Genomic DNA, 27,249 nt, shown 5'->3' on the forward strand with positions numbered 1-27,249 from the left:
GGACATTTGTCTTCCATCTTATCTGGGGTTGCACACATATTTATCCTACCTACTTTAAACCTTCACAAAACTACTGATCTACAGGGGACTCCAACCCCAATCACTCCAGGGGCATCCAACCCCAATTACTACAGGGGACTCCAACCCCAATTACTACAGGGGCTCCAACCCCACAAAACACAGGCACTCTGTGGGATATAGGTAAAGTAATTTTACTTCTGCAATCATAATTGTTTATGCAAGGTAAATGCACTCACACCAGTGTATAATTGTTTCAGCCAAGAGCTGAGTTAACAAGAATGAAAACTATGTGAAGGAAATATATAATTGTTTATGTATGAGCTAAAATGTGCATACAAGAATGAACGTGCCTGCAAACAATGGTAGACAAATAGATAAGGTGCTGTGAGGATGTAGGTTAAGCCAGATATGCCTGTACACGCAGGAGTTAAGCAAAAACACAAAAACAAACCCCAATTAAAAGGTCAGAAGGATCAGTCTGGGTCAGGGAAAGGGAGGAAGAGGCACGGGGTGGAGGGAGTAGATAATCGTGAAGGAGGATATACCTAACAATGGGCCGCAGCAGGATGTGGTGAAATGGCCGAGTAAAACATGTACTTTGTTATGCACAAGGCCAGATCAGGCAAGAGATAAACATGAGTAATGGGCACCGCGTTGGGAGTAGTGAATCTGATATAAGATATGTACTTGCTAAACTCGGTGTGCCTTACTTCAGGCACCACGCTTGCAAGTGTGGAATAAACATACTGATTGCTTCGGATCTTGTCTCGGACTGAAGTTATTGAAGTGAGTCAGCTTTGTTTCTCACAATTGGGGGCTCGTCTGGGATGTTCTTCCATCGCCGGGGGAGTGGCGGCCCCTGGACACTGGGAAGATGTGTCCTGTTCCCCATTGAGGAGCGGTCTCGTGTCCCGGTTTGGTCTGCTCCCTTGGGCGACTGGTACGAATCCCACAAGAGAGACATCTGAATCAGACAGTGAAAGGAGGTAGATAGGAAATACGGCAAAAAGGGGCCAGGCAACTCTGTGCACAGACCAGGGTAAGAAAACTGACTCTTAAGTATTGCCTTTGTGGCTGGGAAAAGGGGTATTTAATCGCTGAAGGATTGGCGAGGGCCCCCGGAAATGGGGGGGTAGGCGGAGTAACTGTCACGGAGTAAAGGAAGTAAAAGTCCCTGGTAACATTCCTCCTAAAAGTCCGTTGGGGAGGATGTTGTGGGAATGGACAAGTAACATTTGTACAAGGGCAAAAGATAAAAAGAAAATGATTAAATATTGTTGATTAGTATGGACCAAAGAACCGATCCTTCGTCCTGCTGTCTTCTAGCCAAAGTACGGTTCGGACGAGGATTGGGTATGTCAGTATTGAGAGTTGGATGTGAATAAAAATCAACCTTTTAGTCAAAAGGAGGCGCACTATGCGTCCTGTTGGACAGGCAGTTTGGGAACGATGGCAGTAAAGACAAGGGATTCCCCCTCAGCTCCACCCCGTCCCTGGGACCCTCTTGGCTGTTTGCCCCCACCCCCTCCCCCGTACCATAAAACAAGGTTAGGTGAAAATGGGGGAGGAGGGAAGACAGACAGACAGGGACTGGGAATGGATGACCCACAAGAGGACGACGAAGGGACAGTGGACGGGGATGTTGTTGTTCCTGACCTTCAAGCCTCAACAAAAGAAAGGGAAGATAAAGTAGACGTAGAGGAGGTCTCTGGAGGAGCTAAAAAGCCTAAGGGGGCAAAACAAAAAAAATGGGAAGAACGTAATGACTTATCCCCTTCAGGAGGTACCAATAGGGGACAAAGAGATTGGGTTTGTAAGTGCCCCCCCTCACCAGTGGGGAGGTCAGAACATTTAAAAAGGAAATGAAGGTCCTGGTTGAGGATCCGGTAGGGGGGTCTGAACAAAGTGATCAATTCTTGGGGCCCAGTCTGTATACGTGGGCTGAGTTAATGTCTATTTTGAAGAGACTATTTACTGGGGAGGAAAGGGGACTTATACGAGAAGCAGCCATTAAAATATGGGACAGGGAACACCCGATTGGGGATGGCGATGCTGGACAGGGAGAGACGAAGTTTCCCCTCAGAGACCCCCCAGTGGGAAAATCAAAACCCCGGAGCATAGAGCAGAAATGAGGGAATTGAAAGACCTGATTCTAAAAGGACTAAGAGAGGCATTTCCCAAGTCGCAGAATTTGACTACAGCCTTTGAAGTTAGACAGGAGAAAGATGAGACTCCTTCAACTTTCTTGCTAAGACTCAATGCGGAAATATTCTGGAATGAACCCTGAGGACCCAGTGACACAGGGTCTTTTGAAAGTACATTTTGTGACAAAGGCATGGCCAGACATACAGAGAAAGATACAGAAGATAGAAGGGTGGAGTGAAAAACCATGAGATGAATTGTTAAGAGAGGCACAGAAAGTGTTTGTAAAGAGAGAGGACGGGAGACAGAAACAGAGGGTGAACGTGAGGGTCGCTGCGGTTGATGAGGTGGTTAAGAAAAGAATGGAGGAGAAAGTGAGGTCTGCAGATGCTGGAGATCAGAGCTGAAAATGTGTTGCTGGAAAAGCGCAGCAGGTCAGGCAGCATCCAAGGAGCAGGAGATTCAACGTATCGGGCATAAGCCCTTCTTCAGGAATGAGGAGAGTGTGTCCAGCAGGCTCAGATAAAAGGGAGAGAGGAGAGACTTGGGGGAGGGGCGATGGAGATGCGATAGGTGGAAGGAGGTCAAGGTGAGGGTGATAGGCCGGGGTGGGGTGGGGGCGGAGAGGTCAGGGAGAAGATTGCAGGTTAGGAGGGCGGTGCTGAGTTCAAGGGATTTGACTGAGACAAGGTGGGGGGAGGGGAAATGAGGAAACTGGAGAAATCGGAGTTCATCCCTTGTGGTTGGAGGGTTCCCAGGCGGAAGATGAGGCATTCTTCCTCCAGCCGTCGTGTTGTTATGGTCTGGCAATGGAGGAGTCCAAGGACCTGCATGTCCTTGGTGGAGTGGGAGGGGGAGTTGAAGTGTTGAGCCACGGGGTGGTTGGGTTGGTTGGTCCGGGTGTCCCAGAGGTGTTCCCTGAAAAGAATGGAACCAATATTGAGCAACCGGAGCAGCGGGTGACAGCATGTAGGACAGCGAGGGAGAGGGAGAGGGAGAGAACAAGGGGAGCATTTGATTGAGGGTTCGAGTGACAGGGGCAGAGATGGAAGTCTCCACTCTCCACAGGCAGGATGCTATTATTGTGGAAAGATAGGCATTTTAGGCGGGAGTGTCCTGATCTACAAAGGGAAGCAAGGGCCATTCCGCTTATGAATTGTAATGAAGAATAGGGGTGTCAGGGGTTCCTGCCCCCGGGGACCCACCAGGAACCCTTGATAAACTTGAAGGTGGGACCCTGTAGGGAAGAGGTAGTCTTCCTAGTAGATACAGGGGCAGCACGGTCATCGCTGAATTTTAAACCAAAGATAGTAGAAATGTCGACACGATCAATTACTGTTTCTGGGGTAAAAGAGGAGTGATTTACTGTTCCAGTATTTGAACCTATGATGATAGAAGGTCCTAAGGATACAGTCACAGGGAACTGTTGTATATCCCTGACATAGGAAGTAACTTACTAGGGAGAGACTTAATTATCCTCTTAGGACTGGAGATTGGAATTCAGGAAAAAGAATTAGTTGCACAAATGGCAATGTTGACAGAGGATATGGGGAGAGAGATTGACCCTATTGTATGGGCTAGGGAAGGGAATCGTGGAGGACTACAGAATCCTCCCCTAGAAATAAGTTTAAAAAGGGACGGGGACATTGTCTGTGAGCGACAATATCCCATTCCCATGGAGGGTAAACGAGGACTTCAGTCAGTAATTGAGGGACTGATTAGGGATGGACTGTTGGAGCCATGTATGTCTCCTTATAATACCCCAATTCTACCTGTGCGGAAATCTGATGGAACTTATCGATTGGTGCAGGATTTGAGAACATTGAATCGAATAGTACAGATCAGGCACCCTTACTTATGTTATTGAGTAAGATCCCTCATGACCACAAATGGTTTAGTGTGATAGATTTAAAGGATGCCTTTTGGGCTTGTTCCTTGACGGAGGAAAGTAGGAATTTGTTCGCCTTTGAATGGGAAGACCCCAAGACAGGACGGAAACAGCAATACCGGTGGACTGTGCTCCCCCAGGGGTTTACGGATTCCCTGAATCTATTTGGACAGATGTTAGAACAAATATTGGAGAAATTTAGCAGCCCCAAGGGGACGACCCTGTTGCAGTATGTAGCCGACCTCTTAGTAACAGGAAAGAGAAGAGAAAGAGTAGTAGAAGTCACGAACAAATTATTGAATTTTCTGGGCCAGCAGGGCCTGCGAAAGTCTAAAAACAAACGACAATATGTAGAGCGAGAAGAGAAATACTTGGGACATTTCATTAGTGAGGGAAAGGGAAAGATAAGCCCGGAACGGATAGAGGGAATAGTGGGAATGCCGCTGCCCTGGACTAAACGGGAGTTACGTAAATTTTTGGGTCTAACGGGATATTGCAGATTGTGGATTGATTCCTATGCTCAAAAGACTAAGAAATTATATCTCAAACTATTAGGGGAGGAACCAAAGTGTCTAAGTTGGGACGATGAGGAACAAGAACTAGTTGAGGAACTCAGAAGAGATCTGATCCATGCCCCCGTGTTAGCCTTACCTTCTCTAGATAAACCTTTCCACCTCTTTGCTACCATGGATAAGGGGGCGGCTTTGGGACTATTAACCCAGAGGTGGGGAGGAATGAAACAGCCAGTAGCATATCTTTCGAAGCTGTTAGATCCAGTATCCCGGGGGGTGGCCTGAGTGTGTGCAGGCTGTGGCTGCCACTGCACTGTTGGTGGAGGAAAGCAGAAAGCTTACATTTGGGGGAGCCCTAATAGTAAGCACCCACACCAAGTGAGAACGATCCTAAACCAAAAAGCTGGGCGATGGTTGACAGACTCGCGGATTTTGAAATATGAGGCAATATTAATAGAAAAGGATGATCTAGTGTTGGTCACGGACAATTGTTTAAATCAAGCTGCCTTTCTTTGGAAAGGGGAGGGAGAATCTCCTCAGAATCCAGGGCATGACTGCCTTGACATTATAGAATACCAAACTAAGGTCCGCATGGACCTGAGAGATGTTCCACTTCGTGCAGGGGCTAGACATTTTATAGAGGGATCATCCCGGGTGACTGAAGGGAAAAGACATAATGGGTATGCAGTCGTAGATGGGACAAAAGGTAGTGTGGTGGAGGCAGGAAGGTTGCCAAATGGATGGTCAGCTCAGACCTGCGAACTCTATGCATTGGAAAGAGCCCTTAGGGCATGAGACAATAAAGAGGGAACAGTATACACTGACTCCAAATATGCCTTCGGTGTTGTGCACACTTTCGGAAAGATGTGGCAGGAAAGAGGACTGATCAACAGCCGGGGGAAGGAATTAGTACATGAAGAATTGATTAAATGGGTCTTGGAGTCCCTATTCACCCCCGAGAAATAGCAGCAGTGCATGTAACTGGTCATCAGAAAGGAAATGAGCCAGAAGTTAGGGGAAATAGATTAGCCGATGAAGTGGCTAGGGAAGCAGCCCTGAACCCACAAGAAGTGGTGATCCATTCCCTAATACCTACTGTCCCAGGGCCTCGGCAAGCTCCTACATTTACTGAAAGAGAAAAAGAATTGAAAGATTTAGGGGCTGCAAAAACAGCAGATGGGCGTTGGATGTTACCTGATGGGAGGGAAATGTTGAACAAAATGATGATGCGAGAGTTTATGGCTGTCCTACACCAAGGCAGCCATTGGGGAGTACAAGCAATGTGTGATTTAGTTCTTAGGGAATATGGATGTAAAGGAATATATACAATTGCTAAACAAATATGTGGAGGATGTATAGTATGCAGAAAGGTAAATAAGAAAGTCTTGAGAAAACAGACCCCGGGAGGAAGAGACCCAGGATTGAGACCCTTCCAGAGTATACAAGTAGATTATACTGAACTACCCAGGGTAGGGAGACTACAATATACGTTGGTCAGAGTAGACCATCTATCTGGTTGGGTTGAGGCATACCCCCTAGCTACCGCCACTGCGAGTGGGGTGTCTAAAACAATATTAGAGCACATCATTCCCTGATATGGGCTAGTACACCGTATAGATTCCAACCAAGGAGCTCATGTTACCTCTAAAGTGTTACGGGGGTAGTGAAAGGGTTGGGAATCTCCTGGGAATTCCATACTCCATGGCACCCGCCATCATCAGGAAAGGTTGAGAGAATGAACCAAACACTCAAACGACAGCTCTCTAAATTGATAATAGAAACCAGACTCCCTTGGACTAAATGTTTACCTAGAGCTCTTTTGCGAGTACGAACAGCCCCCAGGAAAGATTTGGGACTATCCCCCAATGAAATCTTATTTGGATTACCTTATCTGGGAACGAATGGAGAACTGCCAATTCCCGAAACTAAAGATTTGTTCTTAAAGAAGTGTATACTGGGCTTGTCCTCCTCTTTGTCTTTCCTCAGGGAACAGGGTTTATTGGCACAGACTCCATCCCTGGAATTCACCGTTCATCCCATCCAGCTGGGAGATCGGGTCTTAGTAAAATCCTGGACAGAGACTAAAATGCAACTGGACTGGGAAGGGCCGTATCAGGCTCTTTTGATTACCGAGACGGCAGTAAGGACGGCAGAGAAAGGCTGGACTCACTACACTCGGATCAAAGGGCCAGTTGAGGAAGAGATCACTGTTAGACACTTCTTTCGATGACAGGATTTATCTCGATTCGGTAGGAGTCCCTGGGAGGGGGGGTACCTGATGAGTTCAAGACTCGTAACCAGATTGCAGCAGGCTTTTGGTGGGTAACAATTAATAAACATGTAGATTGGATAAATTACATTTTCTATAATCAACAGCGATTTATAAAAGGAATATCAGACCAGCTTGATGCAACAAGTAGGATGGCACAGGAGAACAGAATGGCCCTTAATATGATTTTAGCGGAAAAGGGGTGTGTGTGTGTGTGTGTGTGTGTGTGTGTGTGTGTGTGTGTGTGTGTGTGTGTGTGTGTGTGAGAGAGATGTTAGGAGGAAGCTGTTGTACCTTTACTCCTAATAACACTGCAGCTGATGGTTCAATGACTTGGGCCTTAAGGCGATTGACTACCTTAGCAGAGGAACTGGCTGAGAATTCAGGAGTAGACACATCTCTCACGGGATGGCTTGAATCCTGGTTTGGAAAATGGAAGTGGGGGTTGGTTTCCATCCTTACTTCCCTGATAGTAGTAGTCGGGGTATTGGTGGCCATTGGCTGTTGTATCATACCTGTTACACGTGGGCTCACCCAAAGACTGGTTAAGTAAAAAATGAGGTCTGCAGATGCTGGAGATCACAGTTGAAAATATGTTGCTGGTTAAAGCACAGCAGGTCAGGCAGCATCCAAGGAATAGCATCCTGATGAAGGGCTTATGCCCGAAATGTCGAATTTCCTATTCCTTGGATGCTGCCTGACCTGCTGTGCTTTAACCAGCAACACATTTTCAACAAAGACTGGTTGAGACAGCCTTAATGAAACAGATGCCCCTAAAAGGGAATCAGGCAGAGGAACTTTATCGATTAAATAAAGAGGGGATGAGTGAGACCAAGATGGATGAAAACTCCGGAATGATGCTTGCGAATTTCGGGGGCGATGCTGAAAAGAAAACTGCAGAAGATAACAAACAGTAATTAAAGAAAAAGGGGGAAATTGTGGGATATAGGTAAAGTAGTGTTACTTCTGCAATCATAATTACTTCTGCAAGGTGAATGCACTCACCCCAGTGTGTAATTGTTTCAGCCAAGAGCTGAGTTAACAAGAATGAAAACTATGTGAAGGAAATATATAATTGTTTATGTATGAGCTAAAATGGGCATACAAGAATGAACGTGCCTGCAAACAATGGTAGACAAATAGATAAGGTGCTGTGAGGATGTCGGTTAAGCCAGATATGCCTGTACACGCAGGAGTTATAAGCATCTGTTTCCCACTTTTGCAAAAACACAAAGACAAACCCCAATTAAAAGGTCAGAAGGATCAGTCTGGGTCAGGGAAAGGGAGGAAGTGGCACAGGGTGGAGGGAGTAGATAATCGTGAAGGAGGATATACCTCACAATGGGCCGCAGCAGGATGGGGTGAAATGGCCGAGTAAAACATGTACTTTGTTATGCACAAGGCCGGATCAGGCAAGAGATAAACATGAGTAATGGGCACCGCGTTGGGAGTAGTGAATCCTATATAAGATATGTACTTGCTAAACTCGGTGTGCCTTACTTCAGGCACCACGCTTGCAAGTGTGTGATAAACATACTGATTGCTTCAGATCTTGTCTCGGACTGAAGTTATTGAAGTGAGTCAGCTTTGTTTCTCACACGACCTACTTTAAACCTTCACAAAACTACTGACCTTCCGGGGGGATTCCAGCCCCCAGTCACTGCGGGGGGATTCCAGCCCCCAGTCACTGCGGGGGGACTCCAAACTCTTAGAATACAAGGGACTCCAACACCAAGTTCTACAGGGCACCCAACCCCAATTACTACAAGGGCATCGAAACTCAATGACTCCAGGGGACTCCGATACCAATTACTACAGGGCCATTAACCCCAATTACTCCAGGGGGACTCCAACCCCCAATCACTGCAGGGGACCCCAACCACACAAGATTCTGTGTTTAGTACCTATTTAAACGATCTCCTTTTGGGTCCCTTCAGGGTACCGTGACAGTGAAACGGTGGGGGGGGAGCAGCACACAGAGATGCAGACCGAGAGCAATCAAGGTACAATCTTACCTCATGGGCCCATTGGTCACGAGTCCGACCCGGAGGTGGAGCTCCTCCTTTCCAGTTTCACTCAAACATAGCCCTTGTTGGAACTCTGCTCGCAGCACCAAATTGTTACAGTACAGATTTGAGACGGCCCAGGGAATCCCTTGTGGGCTCAAACTGTAAGCTTCTCTTGGGTTCGTCCCGGAGATTCAACTCTTTGGTAACCTGGAGTAAAAAACCTCTTACAGACAGTTTAGTTGAATTTTAGTCTTCCCCTTTATTTACCAACAGCATCACTGTTACAACATAACACTGATACCTATAAGCTAAACTAAGTTTTAATAACCCGGGAGATAGGATATTGCTGTACTAGAGCCCTCGCAGGCTACTCTGCCGTCCTGTCACAAACAGGCTTCCTTCATACAAAAGGTTTCCAATAACATTGCATGTTCTTAACTAGACAGATAACAGGGAAAGACAATAATTTGTAAGGGAGAGAAATTATTTGATATTGAGCTTTATTTTGAGGTCAGAATCAAACACAGTTATTAAATTCACAAGGAAGCTGCCATGAATGTTATCGCTCGGGGTCCTGTTCACACAGATTCACTGATGTTCAGGCACATGTTCTTCGGGTATCCTGTTATCACTCAGTGAGGAGCGATGTCCCTATCTTCTGCATAACTTGGGTTTCCCCCTTTTTCTTGTGGTCTGTCCCTCCCTGCCTGTCTATTTTCTAGCATGCAGCAAAGGTGTTCTATCATTCAACGTTACATTTTAGTCTAAAGTGTTAAGACTACAGACTGTCTCATTAACAAAGCCCCGCAAAACTGCAATCAAGACTCCCACCTCGACTGATTTCCGGTAACAGAGACTTGCTGGGATGTTCCTTACGGATTTATTGAATGAACGTCTAAGTTGAGAGTCTGTTGGCTGAGTGAATAATTCGCCTCTCTTACAAAGACAGGGCAACAATTGTCAGCTCTAACATCTACGGCTGGAAAGGGCCCACCTGTCAGTTTACTGTTCTGACCCTTTCAAAGAATGCTCCAGCGCAGAAACAGACTCCTGAGCCCTCCAAGCCTGGACTACCACATTTTGCCCTTAAAACTGTCTTCACTTACAGGATCCGTGTCCCTCTAATCCCTTCCGATTCATGGATTCCTACAAGTGCTTCCTGAATGTTGCTAATATGTCTGCTTCCACCATCTCTGGCAGCCCGTTCCGGGTGCTCACCACCCTTTGTATGAGAAAAGCTGCCTCACATGTCTTTTTTAAACCCGCCCCTGAACCTTGAACCAGTGTCCCCAAGTACATGACCCCTCCACACTGGCGCAAACAACCTCACACTTTCCACTCGATACATGCCATTCCTGAGCTCATCAACTTCTGCCCCTCGACCTCCTGTGTTCTAGTGAAAACAAACCCAGTCTATCCAGTTAAAAATCCCACAACACCGGGTTATAGTCCGACAGGTTTAACTGGAAGCACTAGCTTTCGGAGCGTCGCCCCTTCATCAGCAGAACTCCGAAAGCTTGTGCTTCCAACTAAACCTGTTGGACTATAACCCGGTGTTGTGGGATTTTTCACTTTGTCCAGCCCAGTCCAACACCGGCATCCCCAAACCCAGTCTCCCCAAGCTGTTCAATCCCTGTTTCCAACAGAATTTCACCCATCCACATGTCACGTTCAAAAAGCAAATTACAATTTCCAAGCGAAAAATAGTCTTTCTAAAACTCATAAAATGAGATAGTCACCACGCCTTGCCATGAGTTAGAGTTACAGCTGCTCTCTTTGTGACATACAGGGGCTCGATAGGGAAAATGCTGGGAGGACATTGCCCCTCGAGAGAGTCAAGGACCAGAGAACACAGTCTCAGAATAAAGGGGGGAGCCAATTTACAACGAGAGATGAGGTGAATTTCTTCTCTCTGGGAAGTTTTGGAACCTCTTGCTACAGAGAGGTGGAGGGGGTAGAGTCATAGGCACGGTACAGCATGGAAACAGAGCTTTCTGTCCAACTCGTCCATTCTGTCACAGATATCCGAACCGAATCTAGACCCATTTGCCAGCCCTTAGCCCATATCCCTCCAAACCCTTCCTGTTCATGACCCCATCCAGATGCCTTTTAAATGCTGTCATTGTACCAGCCTCCGCCACTTCCTCTGGCAGCTCATTCCATACACGTACCACCCTCTGCGTGAAAACGTTAGCCCGTAGATCTTTTTTAAATTTTTCCCCTCTCACCCTAAACCTATGCCCTCTAGTTCTGCCTTGACTGAAGAGGCTGACAAGTGAAACCAGAAATATAGTCACTCGCGCACAAGGGAATACCCTGCCCAAAACACACTAACAATACTGCGTCAACACGGCTGTCCCGAAGCCTTGAGGGAAGTCTCATAACCCAGCAATACCGAAGCCACACAAAGGACAGGTCAGGCAGAGAGGCACTAGCAAGGACCTCGCTCCCAGGACGGGAACAATGGGAGCACCTTACTGTTTCAAAAGAGACATTCTCACTGACCTGCAAAGAGAGCTGGAATCTCCTGAACCCATTGATACTGTGAGAATGTCGCATTGTATCAAGAATAGGACATTCATTCCACAACTGGGTTTCAATTATCATCATTGTAACTGGATTAATCCATTTCCAAATATATTGTGTCATTCTCCATTTTAATTAACCCTCATTGTACAAGATCCCTTTCAAACCTGGGCCCCATCCTCGGCTCGGGGAAGAGAATTCTCAGCCACCTGGACAGACTGTCTGTGCTGTGTCAGCCTGGTCAATTTCCCTTCCGCGATGTCGCCGTACTCATGAACTGTTTGTCAAAATCACTTCAAACTGGGCTTTGTGATCTCTAATTTATTGGGCTAATTTCTCCGACACACATACGTACCAAATTAAACTAAAATGCTATTGACTGGTCTATGTCTGATAGTTGAATTCTCCCCTTTTGGAGATATATGCCACTTGTGTGGCGCTGGGAAAGCACAGCAGGTCAGGCAGCATCTGAGGAGCAGGAGAACCGACATTTCGGGCAGAAGGCCTTCATCAGGAATGTCTCCTGATGTTGACAATTAAAGGGGTGGTTTCCTCAAGATGGCTAGCGTTTAATAGCGTGGTATTGGTGATAGGGCAGAGATAGTTCAAGGTCATTCTGCGTTACCGGTCCTCCAGGGGCTCCCCATTGGTCAAATTATTTGCCATTTATCAGCCCAAGTCTGGCTATTGTCCAGGTCTGGCTGTGTATGAACATGGACTGCTGCGGTATTCAGTGAAAGTCACTGAACATTACACAATCGTTGGCAAAGATCTCCCTTTTTATGCTGGTGGGGAGATCACTGACAAAACAGCTGAATGTGGTTGGGCCTCAGAACTACCCTGAGGCATACAGACCCTCCCAATTCTCCTGAAGGTATTGCTTTTATGCTGATCGTTCAAATCATGTTCGCTGCTTCCTTAGAATCTCCGCACAGACTGCGAGTATATTTATATGTGTACGTTACAGAGGCAAAAACAAATGGCTGTTCCTACATACAGTATGGGAATACTCAATTAGGAAGACAGAGAGCTGTAAACAAACAAATACAGGTACAGTGACATACAAAGGAGGATGAGACTGACTCGATTGTTTTACAGAGAGTCTGTGTGGATGCAAGTTGCCAAGTGGACTTCTTCTGTGCTGTAATGTCTCAACAACATCGATAGGATAAATAGACAAAGTCTTTTCCCTGGGGTCGGGGAGTCCAGAACTGGAGGTCGTAGGTTTAGGGTGAGAGGGGAAAGATATAAAAGGGACCTAAGGGGCAGCTTTTTCACAGAGGGTGGTACGTGTATGGAATGAGCTGCCAGGGGAAGTGGTGGAGACTGGTACAATTGTAACATTTAAAAGGCATCTGGATGGGGACATGAATAGGAAGGGTTTGGAGGGATATGGGCCGGGTGCTGGCAGGTGGGACTAGATTGGGTTGGGATATCTGGTCGGCATGGACGGGTTGGACCGAAGGGTCTGTTTCCGTGCTGTACATCTCTATGACTAGAACTATGCATACATTAGAATATAGAAAACCAGAAATCAATTTATTTAGGGAAATGTAAATAATCGGAATGACATTGAACTTTTCTCTGCCCTATACCCATAAACGTTCGCCATCTTCTGAGGAAACCAACTCTTTAATGGTGAGCATCAGGAAACATTTCTGATCAAGGGCTTATGCCCGAAATTCTGGATTAGTGGTGCTGGAAGAGCACAGCAGTTCAGGCAGCATCCGAGGAGCAGTACAATCAACATTTCGGGCAAAAGCCCTTCATCAGGAATAAAGGCAGAGAGCCTGAAGGGTGGAGAGATAAGCTAGGGGAGAGTGGGGGTGGGGAGAAAGTAGCATAGAGTACAATAGGTGAGTGGGGGAGGGGATGAAGGTGATAGGTCAGAGAGGAGGGTGGAATGAATAGGTGAAAAAGGAGATAGGCCGGTAGGACAAGTCCAGACAAGTCATGGGGACAGTGCTGAGCTGGAAGTTTGGAACTAGGGTGAGGTGGGGGAAGGGGAAATGAGGAAACGTTGAAGTCCACATTGATGCCCTGGGGTTGAAGTGTTCCGAGGCAGAAGATGAGTCGTTCTTCCTCCAGGCGTCTGGTGGTGAGGGAGCGGCGGTGAAGGAGGCCCAGGACCTCCATGTCCTCGGCAGAGTGGGAGGGGGAGTTGAAATGTTGGGCCATGGGGCAGTGTGGTTGATTGGTGCGGGTGTCCCGGAAGTGCTCTGCTAGGAGGCGTCCAGTCTCCCCAATGTAGAGGAGACCGCATTGGGAGCAACAGATACAATAAATGATATTGGTGGATGTGCAGGTAAAACTTTGATGGATGTGGAAGGCTCCTTTAGGGCCTTGGATGGAGGTGAGGGAGGAGGTGTGGGCACAGGTTTTGCAGTTCTTGCGGTGGCAGGGAAAGGTGCCAGGACGGGAGGGTGGGTTGTAGGGGGGGGGGGGGACGTGGACCTGACCAGGTGGTCACGGAGGGAACAGTCTTTGCGGAAGGCGGAAAGGGGTGGGGAGGGAAATACATCCCTGGTGGTGGGGTCTATTTGGAGATGGCGGAAATGTCAGCGGATGATTTGGTTAATGCGAAGGTTGGTAGGGTGGAAGGTGAGCACCAGGGGCCTTCTGTCCTTGTTACGGTTGGAGGGGTGGGGTTTGAGGGCGGAGATGCGGGATGTGGACGAGATGCGTTGGAGGGCATCTTTAACCACATGGAAAGGGGAATTGCGGTCTCTAAAGAAGGAGGCCATCTGGTGTGTCCTGTGGTGGAACTGGTCCTCCTGGGAGCAGATAGGGCAGAGGCGGAGGAATTGGGAATACGGGATGGCATTTTTGCAAGAGATAAGGTGGGAAGAGATGTAATCCAGGTAGCTGTGGGAGTCTGTGGGTTTGTAAAAAATGTCAGTGTCAAGTCGGTCGTCATTAATGGAGATGGAGAGGTCCAGGAAGGGGAGGGAGGTGTCAGAGATGGCCCAGGTAAATTTAAGGTCAGGGTGGAATGTGTTGGTGAAGTTGATGAATTGCTCAACCTCCTCATGAGAGCACGAGGTGGCGCCAATGCAGTCATCAATGTAGTGGAGGAAGAGGTGGGGAGTGGTGCTGGTGTAATTACGGAAGATCAACTGTTCTACGTAGCCAAAGAGACAGGCATAGCTGGGGCCCATACATGTGTCCATGGCCACCCCTTTGGTCTGGAGGAAGTGGAAGCATTCGAAGGAGAAATTGTTAAGGGTGAGGACCAGTTCGGCCAGATGAACGAGAGTATCGGTGGAAGGGTACTGTTGGGGACGTCGAGAGAGGAAAAAGTGGAGGGCTTGGAGGCCCTGGTCATGGCGGATGGAGGTGTAGAGGGATTGGATATCCATGGTGAAGATGAGGCATTGGGGGCCGGGGAACCTGAAGTCTTGGAGGAGGTGGAGGGTGTCTCGAAGGTATGTGGGGAGTTCCTAGACTAGGTGGGAATAGGAGTGTCGAGGTAGGTAGAGATAAGTTCAGTGGGGCAGGAGCTTGCTGAGACAATGTCGACTCTTCAGCCCCTCGGATGCTGCCTGGCTTACTGTGCTTTTCCAGCGCCACATTTTTCGACTCGAAGCAGGCCATCCTTTGATCCAAACAACTAAACGTATCAAACTGAGGGAGCAAAGGATGTCAAATCTATTGAGAGAGAGAGAGAGAGACACAGAGAGACAGAGAGAGACCTGGATTATCTTTCTTACAGAGCCTGTCCCCCTCTTGGATTCACTTCCTTTCCCTTCAGCGCCTGCAACTCAACAAGTTTCAACCCAAGATGAGAAAAGACATAGAGAAGGGGGTAAGAAAAAAAAAAGAGTGCTGCACTCACAGATGTTGGACAGAGGACGGGAGTTGCAGTTTGGGCTGAAGCTCAATCTTCATTCAGAGAGAGAGGAGCAGCAGCAGCTTCAGGAGATCCAACTTCCGCATTCAGACTATAGGGGAGCTCTGATTGGCAGGAGGACCAAACAACCTTCCGGTCCTCCAGGGCGTCCCATTGGTCAATCTCCGCCCGGGGGACCCTTTGACCGCAACCCATTGTTCACGTCACAGCGCGGATCGTCCAATGTGCTTCAGAGTGAAATTGCCTCCCTCCCTCTGGGCAACATCTGGGAGCAAAGCAATGTCTCCCCCTTTGCACTCATTCTGGGAGGGAGAGAGAGGGAAAAGCTGTTCACTTGTAGCTACCGGAATGAATCCAGAGAGGGAGCAGACTCTGCAAGGCTTGGTTCAGGTATGTGCATTGCTTAAAGACATTAACATCCTTTTAGATCTCTGCACTTGACACATTTTTTTCTCTTGGCTAAAAGATGGCCTCTCTCATTTTGTTCACAACTATAAAGGGGACGGTGTTTTTCAGGTGAAAACCTTGTGAGCAGTTAACTATTATCATAATATAAGCACAATATATTAATCAATTTAATTAAGATATGTTGTAAGTTCCTTACTGAAGTTTCTTTACAGTTGAATCCAGCTTTGTAAAACAAGACCATAGTCATTTATTTGCAATGATGCAGCTGATGTGTAGTGAAGGTAAAGTCCCAATGTGCTGCTGTCTCATTAGACAGAGATGACTGTTGGTGCTTTAACCTGAGGGTCAGTATGCGGCATTGCAAACTAGCCGTCCAGCCAATTCAGCTAACCAACTCTGTTGCTGTAGTACAGCAATATTAGTGACAGTAGGAGTCTATTTAGCAATTAGTCCACACTGGCCCCAATAAACATTTTGCTGCAGCCCCAAAATCCCCATAATTCTGTAAGTTTATTTTCTTCAGATGCCTGTACAATTTTGTTTTGTCATTGTTGATTGTGTGTGTGCTCTCACCCATGTGGAAGGAGTTCCACTGTACATCTGGCCTGAATCTGTAATGAACCAGTAGTGTACTGTTTATAAGGTTGATCAGTCATTGTTAGTTGGCTGGTGGCTAGTTTGGAAGGCAGAGTGATGCCAACTATTATCACAGCAGCTGAGATTACCACGAAGGACTCCGCTTATCAACCTCTCCCCTCATGTAAGGTGTGGTGACCCTGAGGTTAAATCAGCACCAGTCATTCGAGTCAGACAGCACAGAAACAGACCTTTCAGTCCCACCAGTCCATGCTGAACATAACCCCAAACTAAACTAGTTTCACCTGCCTGCTCCTGGCCCATATCCCTCGAAATCTGTCCTGATCATGTACATATCCAAATGTCTTTCCAGCGTTTATAATTGTACCTGCATCCACCACTTCCTCTGGAAGTTCACAAACCACCCTCTGTGTTTAAAAAAAAACAAATTGCCCCTCGTGTCTTTTTTTAAATCTCTCCTCTATCTTTAATAATGTGCCCCCTAGGCTTGAAATCCCCCATCCTCGGGAAAAGACAACTAACATTAGCCCTATCTATACCTCTCGTGCTTTTATAAACCTCTATAAAGTTGTTTCTCAACCTCCTACACTCCAGTGAAAAGAAGTCCCAACTTCTGGTCTGAGAGACTATGGCAACTTTAATCTGTTTTATTTAGTCCAGTAAAATGTAATTGTAAAGAAATACGTTTTTGTCTTAGTAATTAGAATGAAGACTTTTGGATCGAATCCTGGTGAGCATTTAATTCGGCATTTTCAGGTGGATTAGTTACAGAAGGGAAGGAATAGAGGAAGACTGCGTGGGATGGAGATCTACAAAGTTACCTAAACAAGAGATGAGAAAAATGTTCCACAGAAACTGGAAATGTCTGTTCTGAATTTCTGTCGTGGCCTGTCCGTGATTTTGCAAACTCCCGTTCACAGAATTTGCAAACGGAATTCTCGAGCCAGTTTAAAAGTCTGACCGCATCTTGATTCACCAGGGCTGGGGCTGAATTACGGGGAGGTATTTGTCTCCCGTCGGCAGCATCCATGAATCCACGCAGAAGTGGAAAGGACGGGGAGGGATTACAGATCCCGCATCAGCACGTCCCCGTGGGGGAGAGGCCATTCACCTGCTCCGAGTGCGGGAAGGGCTTTCTTCAGTCATCCGACCTGTGGAACCACCGGCGGGTCCACACGGGGGAGAGGCCCTTCACTTGCTCCGAGTGCGGGAAAGGGTACACTCGGTCGTCCTACCTGAGGAATCACCAGCGAGTCCACACCGGGGAGCGGCCGTTCACCTGCTCCGAGTGCGGCAAGGGCTTCAATCACTCGTCCCACCTCTGGGACCACCAGCGGGTCCACACGGGGGAGAGGCCGTTCACCTGCTCAGAGTGCGGGAAGAGCTTCATCCAGGCCTCTCACCTGCTGACCCACAGGCGGGTCCACACCGGGGAGCGGCCGTTCACCTGCTCGGTGTGCGGCAAGGGCTTCCTGCAGTCCTGTCACCTGGTGGCGCACCAGGGCGCCCACACCGGGGAGAGGCCCTTCTCCTGCTCGCGGTGTGGGAAGCGGTTCACCCATTCGTCCAGCCTGCTGAGGCACCAGCGGGTTCACCAGTGAATGCAGCCCCGTCTCCATTCAGCCAGCGGGAAGGATGCTGGGGTTACCGTCTGCTGGACTGGCCACTCTCGGTGACGCTGTCTGCGCCTTTTACTACTTGTTGCTCGTTGGCAGCAGGATGTGGGGGACGCTGACCAGGCTGGCACTCATTGCCCATCCCTTGTTGTCCAAAGGGCAGTCAAGGCTCTTCGAGTCACACAGTTTCCTAAAAGGCACCATGGCGGGGCGGCAGTTCAGTGGTTAGCACGGCTGCCTCATGGGCGCCAGGGACCCGGGTTCGACTCCAGCCTTGGGGCGACACACATTCTCCCTGTGTCTGTGTGGGTTTCCTCCGGGTGCTCCAGTTTCCTCCCACAATCCAGAGGTGTGTAGGTTAGGGTGGATTGGCCATGCTATATTACCCATAGTGCCCAGGGATGTGCAGGTTAGGGTGGATTGGCCATGCTATATTACCCATAGTGCCCAGGGATGTGCAGGTTAGGGTGGATTGGCCATGCTAAATTACCCATAGTGCCCAGGGATGTGCAGGTTAGGGTGGATTGGCCGTGCTAAATTACCCATAGTGCCCAGGGATGTGCAGGTTAGGTTGGATTGGCCGTGCTAAATTACCCATAGTGCCCAGGGATGTGCAGGTTAGGGTGGATTGGCCATGGTAAATTACTTAGTGCCCAGGGACGTGTAGGGTAAGGTCATTAGTCAGGGGTTAATGTAGGGGAATGGGTCTGGGTGGGTTCAGTGTGGACTTGTTGGGCCGAAGGGCCTGTTTCCGCACTGTTCGGACAAAATGTAGGGAATCAATTAGTGAACCAGATGAGCTTTTCCGATGATGGATTCGCGCTCATCTTTAGACTCTTCATTCCAGATACTTACTCAGTCCAGAGTCCACCATCTACCTGTGGCTGGATTCAAACCCAGGTCCCCACAACATTGCCTTTGTTGGGTGGGGATCTGGATTAACAGTTCCGCAATAGCACTACTGCACAATCCCACTGAAACAAGCCACAGAAACTGAGGAAGGAGATTTGTTGTATCCTAGGGAGCAACTGGTATTAATTCCACCCCTGCGGGAGATTGAAAACAAACACTTTTGTAATTGTAAGGCAGCACGGTGGCTCAGTGGTTAGCACCGCTGCCTCAAAGCGCCAGGGACCCAGGCTCAATTCCAGCCTCGGGTGACTGTCTGTGTGGATTTTGCACATTATTCCCCCTGTGTGGGTTCCCTCCAGGTGTTCTAGTTTCCTTGTACAATCTAACAATGTGCAGGTGAGAGTGAATTGGCCTTGCTAAATTACCCATAGTGCTCAGGGATGTGCAGGTTAGGGTGGATTGGCCATGCTAAATTACCCATAGTGCCCAGGGATGTGCAGGTTAGGTGGATTGGCCATGCTAAATTACCCATAGTGCCCAGGGATGTGCAGGTTAGGTGGATTGGCCATGCTAAATTACCTATAGTGTCCAGGGATGTGCAGGTTAGGGTGGATTGGCCGTGCTAAATTACCCATAGTGCCCAGGGATGTGCAGGTTAGGTGGATTGGCCATGCTAAATTACCCATAATGCCCAGGGATGTGCAGGTTAGGGTGGATTGGCCATGCTAAATTACCCATAATGCCCAGGGATGTGCAGGTAAGGGTGGATTGGCCATGCTAAATTACACCTAGTGGAGAAAGTGAGGACAGCAGATGCTGGAGATCAGAGCTGAAAATGTGTTGCTGGAAAAGCGCAGGAGGTCAGGCAGCATCCAAGGAGCAGGAGATTCGACGTTTTGGGCATAAGCCCTTCTTCAGGAATCAGGATTCCTGAAGAAGGGCTTATGCCCAAAACGTCAAAATTACCCATAGTGCCCAGGGATATGCAGGTTAGGGTGGATTGATTATGCTGAATTACCCATAGTGCCCAGGGATGTGCAGGTTAGGTCTATTAATGAGGGGTAAATGTAGAGTAATAAGAGATTGGGTCCGGGTGGGTGACTTCGAACGGTCAGTGTGGACCTGTTGGGCCGAAGGGCCTGTTTCCACACCCTCTCGGGATTCTGCGATTATGTTTCCGTTCCATTGGGTCTACAGCAGGAGGCCAGGTCAGGTGGCAGTCGGGCAGGAGGATTGTGAGACCACCTCCGTGTTGTGTAGACCCTACGAAGGGAGGCAGAATAAGCTTGAGTTGGTTCCTTTAGATCAGGAGAAGGTTTGTGGGAACCTAATCGAGGCATCCGGGACAGTGAGGGGGCCGAATGAGAAGCAGTTGTTTTATTCGGTCAAAGGGTTAATGGAAAGGGGTGGGGGTCACGTTTTCGAGTGAAAGGCAGGAGGTTGAGGGGGGGATTTGTGGACAATTAGTTTCACCCGGAGGGGTGGGGATCTGGAATGCACTGCCCTGGAGGGGAACCTCACCATCTTTTCATTAAAAAAAAAGTACTTGGATGAGTGTTTGAAGTCGAGAGTGTGGTGCTGGGAAAGCACAGCAAGTCAGGCAGCATCCGAGGAGCAGGAAAATCGACGTCTCGAGCAAATGCCCTTCATCAGGAAATGATGAAAAGCTTAGGCCTGAAATGTTGATTTTTCCTGCTCCTTGGATGCTGCCTGACCTGCTGCGCTTTTCCAGCACCACTCTCTCGACTCTGATCTCCAGCATCTGCAGTCCTCACTTTCTCCTGAAGTGACATGACATTTGTGAGGGGCGTGGATAGATTAAATAGACACGGAATTTTCCCTGGGCTTGGGGGGGTCCAGAACTAGAGGGGCCTAGGTTTAGGGTGAGAGGGTAAAGATTTTAAAGGGACCCAAGGGGTAACTGTTCACGCAGAGGGAGGTACGTGTATGGAATGAGCTGCCAGAGGAAGTGGTGGAGGCTGGTACAATTACAGCATTTAAAAAGCATCTGGATGGGTATATGCATAGGAAGGGTTTGGATGTCGAATAAAGGGCTGAATTAGTCCAATTTGTGTTGACGGGATGGGGGCATCACTGGCTGGCCCAGCACTTATCCCCCTGTTCCTAATCGCCCAATGGGCAGTGAAAACTCAACCACATTGGCTGAGAGTCTGGAGTCACGTGTTGTCCAGACCAGGTAAGACCGTACGACATAGGAGTGGAAGTAAGGCCGTTCGGCCCATCGAGTCCATTCAATCATGGCTGATGGGCATTTCAACGCCACTTACCCGCACTCTCCCCCTATCCCTTAATTCCTTGCGAGATTAGGATATTATCAATCTCTGCCTTGAAGACATTTAACGTCCCGCCCTCCACTGCGCTCTGTGGCAGTGAATTCCACAGACCCACCACTCTCTGGCTGAAGAAATGTCTCCTCATTTCCATTCTAAGGTTGTGCCCGTGGATCCTAGTCTCCCTGCCTAATGGAAACAACTTCCCAGCGTCCACCCTTTCTAAGCCACGCATTACCTTATACATTAGATCTCCCCTTAACCTTCTAAACTCTAATGAATACAATCCCAGGATCCTCAGCCGTTCATCATATATTGGGCCTACCATTCCAGGGATCATCCGTGTGAATCTCCGCTGGACATCTCCAGTGCCAGTATGTCCTTCCCGAGGCGTGGGGCCCAGAATTGGACACAGTACTCCAAATGGGGCCTAACTAGAGCTTTATAAAGTCACAATAGCACATCGCTGCTTTGACATTCCAACCCTCTTGAGATAAATGGCAACATTACATTCGCTTTCTTAACCACGGACTCGACCTGCAAGCTAACCTTTCGAGAACCCTGGGCTAGCACTCCCAGATCCCTTTGTACTTTGGGTTTATGAATTTTCCCACTGTTTAGAAAATAGTCCGTGCCTGTATTCCTCTTTCCAAAGTGCGAGACTTTGGTAAGGACAGCAGCTTCATGCCCTGAAGGGCAATAAGCAAACCAGGTGGGGCTTTTCCCACAACAATTCGTGGTCACCTGACTCTTCATTCCAGATTACATTCCCCCCCCCCCCCAAACTACTTGAATTCAAATTGTACCAGGCAGGATTAGAACACAGCTCCTGGGAATATTATTGATGGAAATTCCTCCGGACATTCAGCCCAGCGACAATACCACGAGGCCACCGGCTCTCCAGTCAGCCAGCCACCGGGATGAGCATCTTTGACCACGTTGCAGTGTCCCCCTCTAATGCTGTGTACCGTTTCATTTCTCTCTGCGCACTCATGGCCTGAGCCTCCACTCTTTTCTTTTTCCCCCCCAAATGAAAGAGTCAAGTCCTCCCCCAACGTCACCCTCATCGGTCAGGCCCTCCTGGGATGTGGACAGGTTAAGCCCAGAGCAAAGGTGTGATCACAGAATCCCGACAGCCTTCGGCCCAACAAGTCCACACCGACCCTCCGAAGTGTGCCCCACCCAAACCCATTCCCTATTACTCTACATTTACCTCTGACTAATGCACCTAACCTGCACATCCCTGGGCACTATGGGTAATTTAGCACGGCCAATCCACCCTTACCTGCACGTCCCTGGGCACTATGGGTAATTTAGCACGGCCAATCCATCCTTACCTGCACGTCCCTGGGCACTATGGGTAATTTAGCATGGCCAATCCACCCCAACCTGCACGTCCCTGGGCACTATGGGTAATTTAGTATGGCCAATCCACCCTTACCTGCATGTCCCTGGGCACTATGGGTAATTTAGCATGGCCAATCCACCCCAACCTGCATGTCCCTGGGCACTATGGGTAATTTAGCATGGCCAATCCACCCCAACCTGCATGTGCCTGGGCACTATGGGTAATTTAGCATGGCCAATCCACCCCAACCTGCATGTCCCTGTGCACTATGGGTAATTTAGCATGGCCAATCCACCCCAACCTGCACATCCCTGGGCACTATGTGTTTACCTACGCAATTTAGCATGGCCAATTCACCCTAACCGGAGGAAACCCACGCCGACATTGGGTTGCGGGGAGGTGTGAGAACGTGCAAACTCCACGCAGACAGTCGCCTGAGGGTGGGGTCAAACCTGGGTCCCTGGCGCTATGAGGCAACGGTGCTAACCACTGAGCCACCATACCACCCCAAAACTCTCTCTGCCCTTTTTCTCTGAAAGGGAAGGTTAAAGTTTCCCCTGACTTGTGACCCAAATCGAAACACTAGCGACTCTCTGGGGAAAAATGAAAGCAACTAATAGATGAATAAACCAACAACAAAAAAAAAGCTTCTCTGGACTCTGCTTCCACACCCTCCACCCCCACCAACCAACCACTATCTGGGTAGGGACGACAAGGGGTTAAAATGCAGAATGAACCCATTTTGATAAAATAACAGCCCCCGGGGGGAGGTCAGAACCAAAGGGAAAATGAATACAGCTCACCAACCTGGAAACCAACTCAACACCAAAGGCCAAGTGGAAATGTTTGCGACAGAAACTGAGCGATTAAGTGAAAGGAAATGTAATTGTTGTGGGATAATATGAGGCCCTACAGCGTTCGTCAGTCACAAAAGACCTTGACCATACCGTGTGGTCCCCTGATGCCTCGGTGATACCCATAGTGCCCATGGATGTGCAGGTTAGGTGTATTAGGGGTAAATGTAGAGTAATAGGGTAGGCACAAGAGCTTTGACAAAGGGTCAGTTAGACTCGAAATGTCAGCTCTTTTCTCTCCTTCCAGGTGCTGCCAGACCTGCTGAGATTTTCCGGCATTTTCTCTTTTGCTTTCAGATTCCAGCATCGGCAGTAATTTGCTTTTATAGAGTGATAGGGAGTGGGTTTGGGTGGGGTACACTTTGGAGGGTTGGCACGGACTGGTTGGGCCAAAGGGCCTGTTTCCACACCGTTGGGATTCTGTGATCGCAGCTACGCGCTGGGCTTAACCTGTCCGCGTCCCAGGGGGGCCTGACCAATGGGGGCAATGCAGGGGGAGGACTTGACTATTTCATTTGGGGCGGGGGGGGGAAGAAAGAATGGACACTCGGGCCATGTGTGTGCACCGAGGAATGAAACGGCAGATGTAACCATCAAAGCCGGGGGAGTGGGGCTGGGGTGGATGGCCCCTTCCTCAGTCAATTCATGTTCCTGGCCATTGGACCAAGCCTCCATCATCATCCTAGGCAAACCTATCCGAGGTTTCTACTTAAGCTGAGCCTGCGAATCCTTTCAGAGAGTGATCGCTCAGTTCTGAAAGCAATAGGTTCAAGGTGAGAGGGGAAAGATTTAAAAGGGACCTAATGGGCAACACGGAAAGAGACCCTTCAGTCCAACTCCTCCATGCCAACCAGATATTCTAACTTCATCTAGACCCATTTGCCAGAACTTGGCCCATATCCCTCTAAACTCTTCCTATCCATGTCTCCATCCAGATGCCTTTTAAATGCTGTCATTGGAACAGCCTCCACCACTTTCTCTGGCAGCTCATTCCACACACGCACCACCCTCTGCGTGAAAAGGTTACCACTAAGGTCCCTTTGAAATCTTTCCCTTCCCACCCTAAACCTGTGCCCCTCTAGTTCTGGACTCCCCCATTCTGGGCAGAAAGACTTTGTCCATATTTCCTATCCATGCCCCTCATGATTTTATAAACCTCAATAAGATTGCTCCCTCAGCTTCCGACGCTCCAGGGAAAACCGGGCCCTTGACAGTCAATGCCTTCACTGAGTGCACTCTATTAATAGTTGAAAATGTGTTGCTGGTTAAAGCACAGCAGGTCAGGCAGCATCCAAGGAACAGGAAATTCGATGTTTCGGGCCAGAGCCCTTCATCAGGAATGAGGAGAGTGTGTCCAGCAGGCTAAGATAAAAGGTAGGGAGGAGGGACTTGGGGGAGGGGCGATGGAGATGTGATAGGTGGAAGGAGGTCAAGGTGAGGGTGATAGGCCGGAGTAGGGTGGGAGCAGAGAGGTCAGGAAGAAGATTGCAGGTTAGTAGGGCGGTGCTGAGTTGAGGGAACCGACTGAGACAAGGTGGGGGGAGGGGAAATGAGGAAACTGGAGAAATCTGAGTTCATCCCTTGTGGTTGGAGGGTTCCCAGGCGGAAGATGAGGCGCTCCTCCTCCAACCGTCATGTTGTTATGTTCTGCCGGTGGAGGAGTCCAAGGACCTGCATGTCCTCGGTGGAGTGGGAGGGAGAGTTAAAGTGTTGAGCCACGGGATGGTTGGGTTGGTTGGTCCGGGCGTCCCTGAGGTGTTCTCTGAAGCGTTCCGCAAGTAGGCGGCCCGTCTCCCCAATGTAGAGGAGGCCACATCGGGTGCAGTGGATGCAATAGATGATGTGTGTGGAGGTACAGGTGAACTTGTGGCGGATATGGAAGGATCCCTTGGGGCCTTGGGATATGGAAGGATCCCTTCCATCCCATATTCCCAATTCCTTCGTCTCTGCCACATCTGCTCCCAGGAGGACCAGTTCCAACACCGCACAGCCCAGATGAAATGAAGAAGCACTCTATTAATACCCAAGGGGTTACCATTGACCAGAATCTCAAATGAACTGGCCCATGTAAATACAATGGCTGCAAGAGTGGATCAGACACAAGAGATCTTGCAGTGAGTCACTCCCCTCCTGACTTCTCAAAGCTCTGTCCCATCATCAACAGGAGAGAGAGGGAATACTTCCCACTTGCCCTGGATGGGGGGGGCTGCTCTGGCAACACTCGAGAAGCTCGACACCACCCAGGGACAAAGCAGAACTCACCCCTTTCCCCATCCAGCTCGATTGGCACCACATCCACAAAACCTCCCCCAACTCCCTCCACCGAAGTTCAGTCACAGCAGTGTGTACCGTCTACAAGGTGCACTGCAGAAACTCATCAATGGTGCTTAGACAGCGCCTTGCAACTCCATGACCACTCCCTGCATCGAGAGCAGTGGGGAAGAGGGAGCACGCTGCCAGTTCCCCTCCAAGTCGTTCCTCATCCCGATTCGGAAGCCTTCATTGATGCCAGGTCAGATTTATCAAAGATCCTCAGACAGCATCTTCCAAGCCCATGACCATTTCCATTCAGAAAGACAAGGACAGCAGATACACGGGAACACCACCCCACCCCCCTTCCCGTTCCGACTCGGAAACATATATCCCCTTTCCTTCAGTGTCGCTGGGTCAGAATCCTGGAATTCACCTCCTTGAGGGCCATTGTGAGCCTACCTACGGCACGTGTTCAAGAAGGCAGCTCACCCCCATCTTTTCGAGGGGGGCAGTTAGGGACAGAGCAATAGATATTGGCCAGTGATGCTGCATCTGGTGAATGAAAAATAAATTAAAAACATGAATGGGGCTTGGTTTAATGATCTGTGAGCTCAGAGCTTTGTGTATGAATGAGCCCGGAACCTTCTTAAGTAGCAAGTGCCCCCTCCAACTCTATTTGGATTGAGTCCCTGCCCTCCCCTTCACTGTTTTGATCACACAGCATTGCCCTTTGATGTGAAGGGCACTGCTTGTCACAGGCCACTCGGATGTTTCCTTTCTTCCTGGTGGTGGAAATTAAATAAAGATTCGTGCACTTTGTGTCTCTCACTGTGTCTCACACCTGCACACACACACCGTGGGGGAAAAAGAAAAAAAAAATTAAGTAGCAAGTGATTTCAGTTTAATAAACTGCAGCAGCACACCTTTGATGGTTAAACACATGAAGGATCAGAGTCCTGATGAAGGGCTTTTGCCCGAAACGTCGGTTTTCCTGCTCCTCAGATGCTGCCTGACCTGCTGTGCTTTTCCAGCACCACTCTGACCTAGACATTAAGGATTAGTATCTTGCAAATATGCAGGTGGGAGTTACTCCAGTAAAGACCATAGGGTCACTGAAGATCGCAATAAATTATTCTGATAAAAGGCTAAGCTCAGCTCAGTTCATATTGCACACCCGCGGATTGCAGTGAAAGTGTGGCCTATCTGAATTGATGTGTCCTGAGGGATTATGCAGTCGTATCATCCTGTGGTTGGAACCTTCTCCACAGGTTCCCTTGAGATCTCGGCACAAAGTGGGCTACTCTGCACAAAGGGGCAGGCACAGCAGCTCAGTGGTTTGCACGGCTGCCTCATGGCATCAGGGTCCCAGGTTCGATTCCAGCCTTGGGTGACTGTCTGTGTGGAGTTTGCACGTTCTCCCCGTGTCTGCGTGGGTTTCCTCCGGGTGCTCCGGTTTCCTCCCACAGTCACAAAGATGTGCAGGTCAGGTGAGTTGGCCATGCTAAATTGTCCATAGTGTTAGATGCATTCGTCAGAGGGGAATGGGTCTGGGTGGATTACTCTTCGGAGGGTCAGTGTAGACTGGTTGGGCTGAAGGGCCTGTTTCCACACTGGAGGGAATCTAATCTAATCTACTCCTTTGGTACTGAGTACTGGGTTAGAATTTGAATCAGCTTTATCATTACGTACTCAAACAAAAAGTTTACTATTTGCCATTTGTAGCAACATCTTTGGTACAAAGGCGCCCTAGGCAATGATTCATAAGTACCAAGTCTTAGGGTAAATTTTTGTTTTCAAAAATGAAGAAATGCAA

The 27,249-nt window shown here is 48.7% G+C and overlaps 1 protein-coding gene and 1 long non-coding RNA gene across 3 annotated transcripts in view; one reads left to right on the forward strand and one right to left on the reverse strand.

The window, feature by feature from the left end:
• Nucleotides 1-266: 266 nt before the first annotated feature.
• LOC132807030 (uncharacterized) lies at nt 267-15,293 on the reverse strand. 2 transcript variants are annotated; one of them, XR_009641918.1, is made up of 3 exons: nt 15,203-15,293; nt 8,848-9,064; nt 267-985 (listed from the first exon to the last, which is right to left on the reverse strand). It is a non-coding gene; the product is annotated as an uncharacterized LOC132807030 (long non-coding RNA). The 2 variants fall into 2 exon arrangements; XR_009641917.1 differs by lacking the exon at nt 267-985 and adding an exon at nt 1,575-3,081.
• Nucleotides 15,294-15,478: 185 nt separating this feature from the next.
• LOC132807028 (zinc finger protein 239-like) overlaps nt 15,479-27,249 on the forward strand; it is a 36,393-nt gene continuing 24,622 nt past the window's right edge. The window contains exons 1-2 of the mRNA XM_060821337.1: nt 15,479-15,607; nt 16,920-17,811. Of these exons, the coding sequence (XP_060677320.1) occupies nt 17,251-17,811 (561 nt within the window). The 5' untranslated portion in view covers nt 15,479-15,607; nt 16,920-17,250. The remainder of the gene's footprint in view (nt 15,608-16,919; nt 17,812-27,249) is intronic.

Source organism: Hemiscyllium ocellatum (genome assembly GCF_020745735.1).
Source record: "Hemiscyllium ocellatum isolate sHemOce1 chromosome 27 unlocalized genomic scaffold, sHemOce1.pat.X.cur. SUPER_27_unloc_1, whole genome shotgun sequence".
NCBI classification, from domain to species: domain Eukaryota; kingdom Metazoa; phylum Chordata; class Chondrichthyes; order Orectolobiformes; family Hemiscylliidae; genus Hemiscyllium; species Hemiscyllium ocellatum.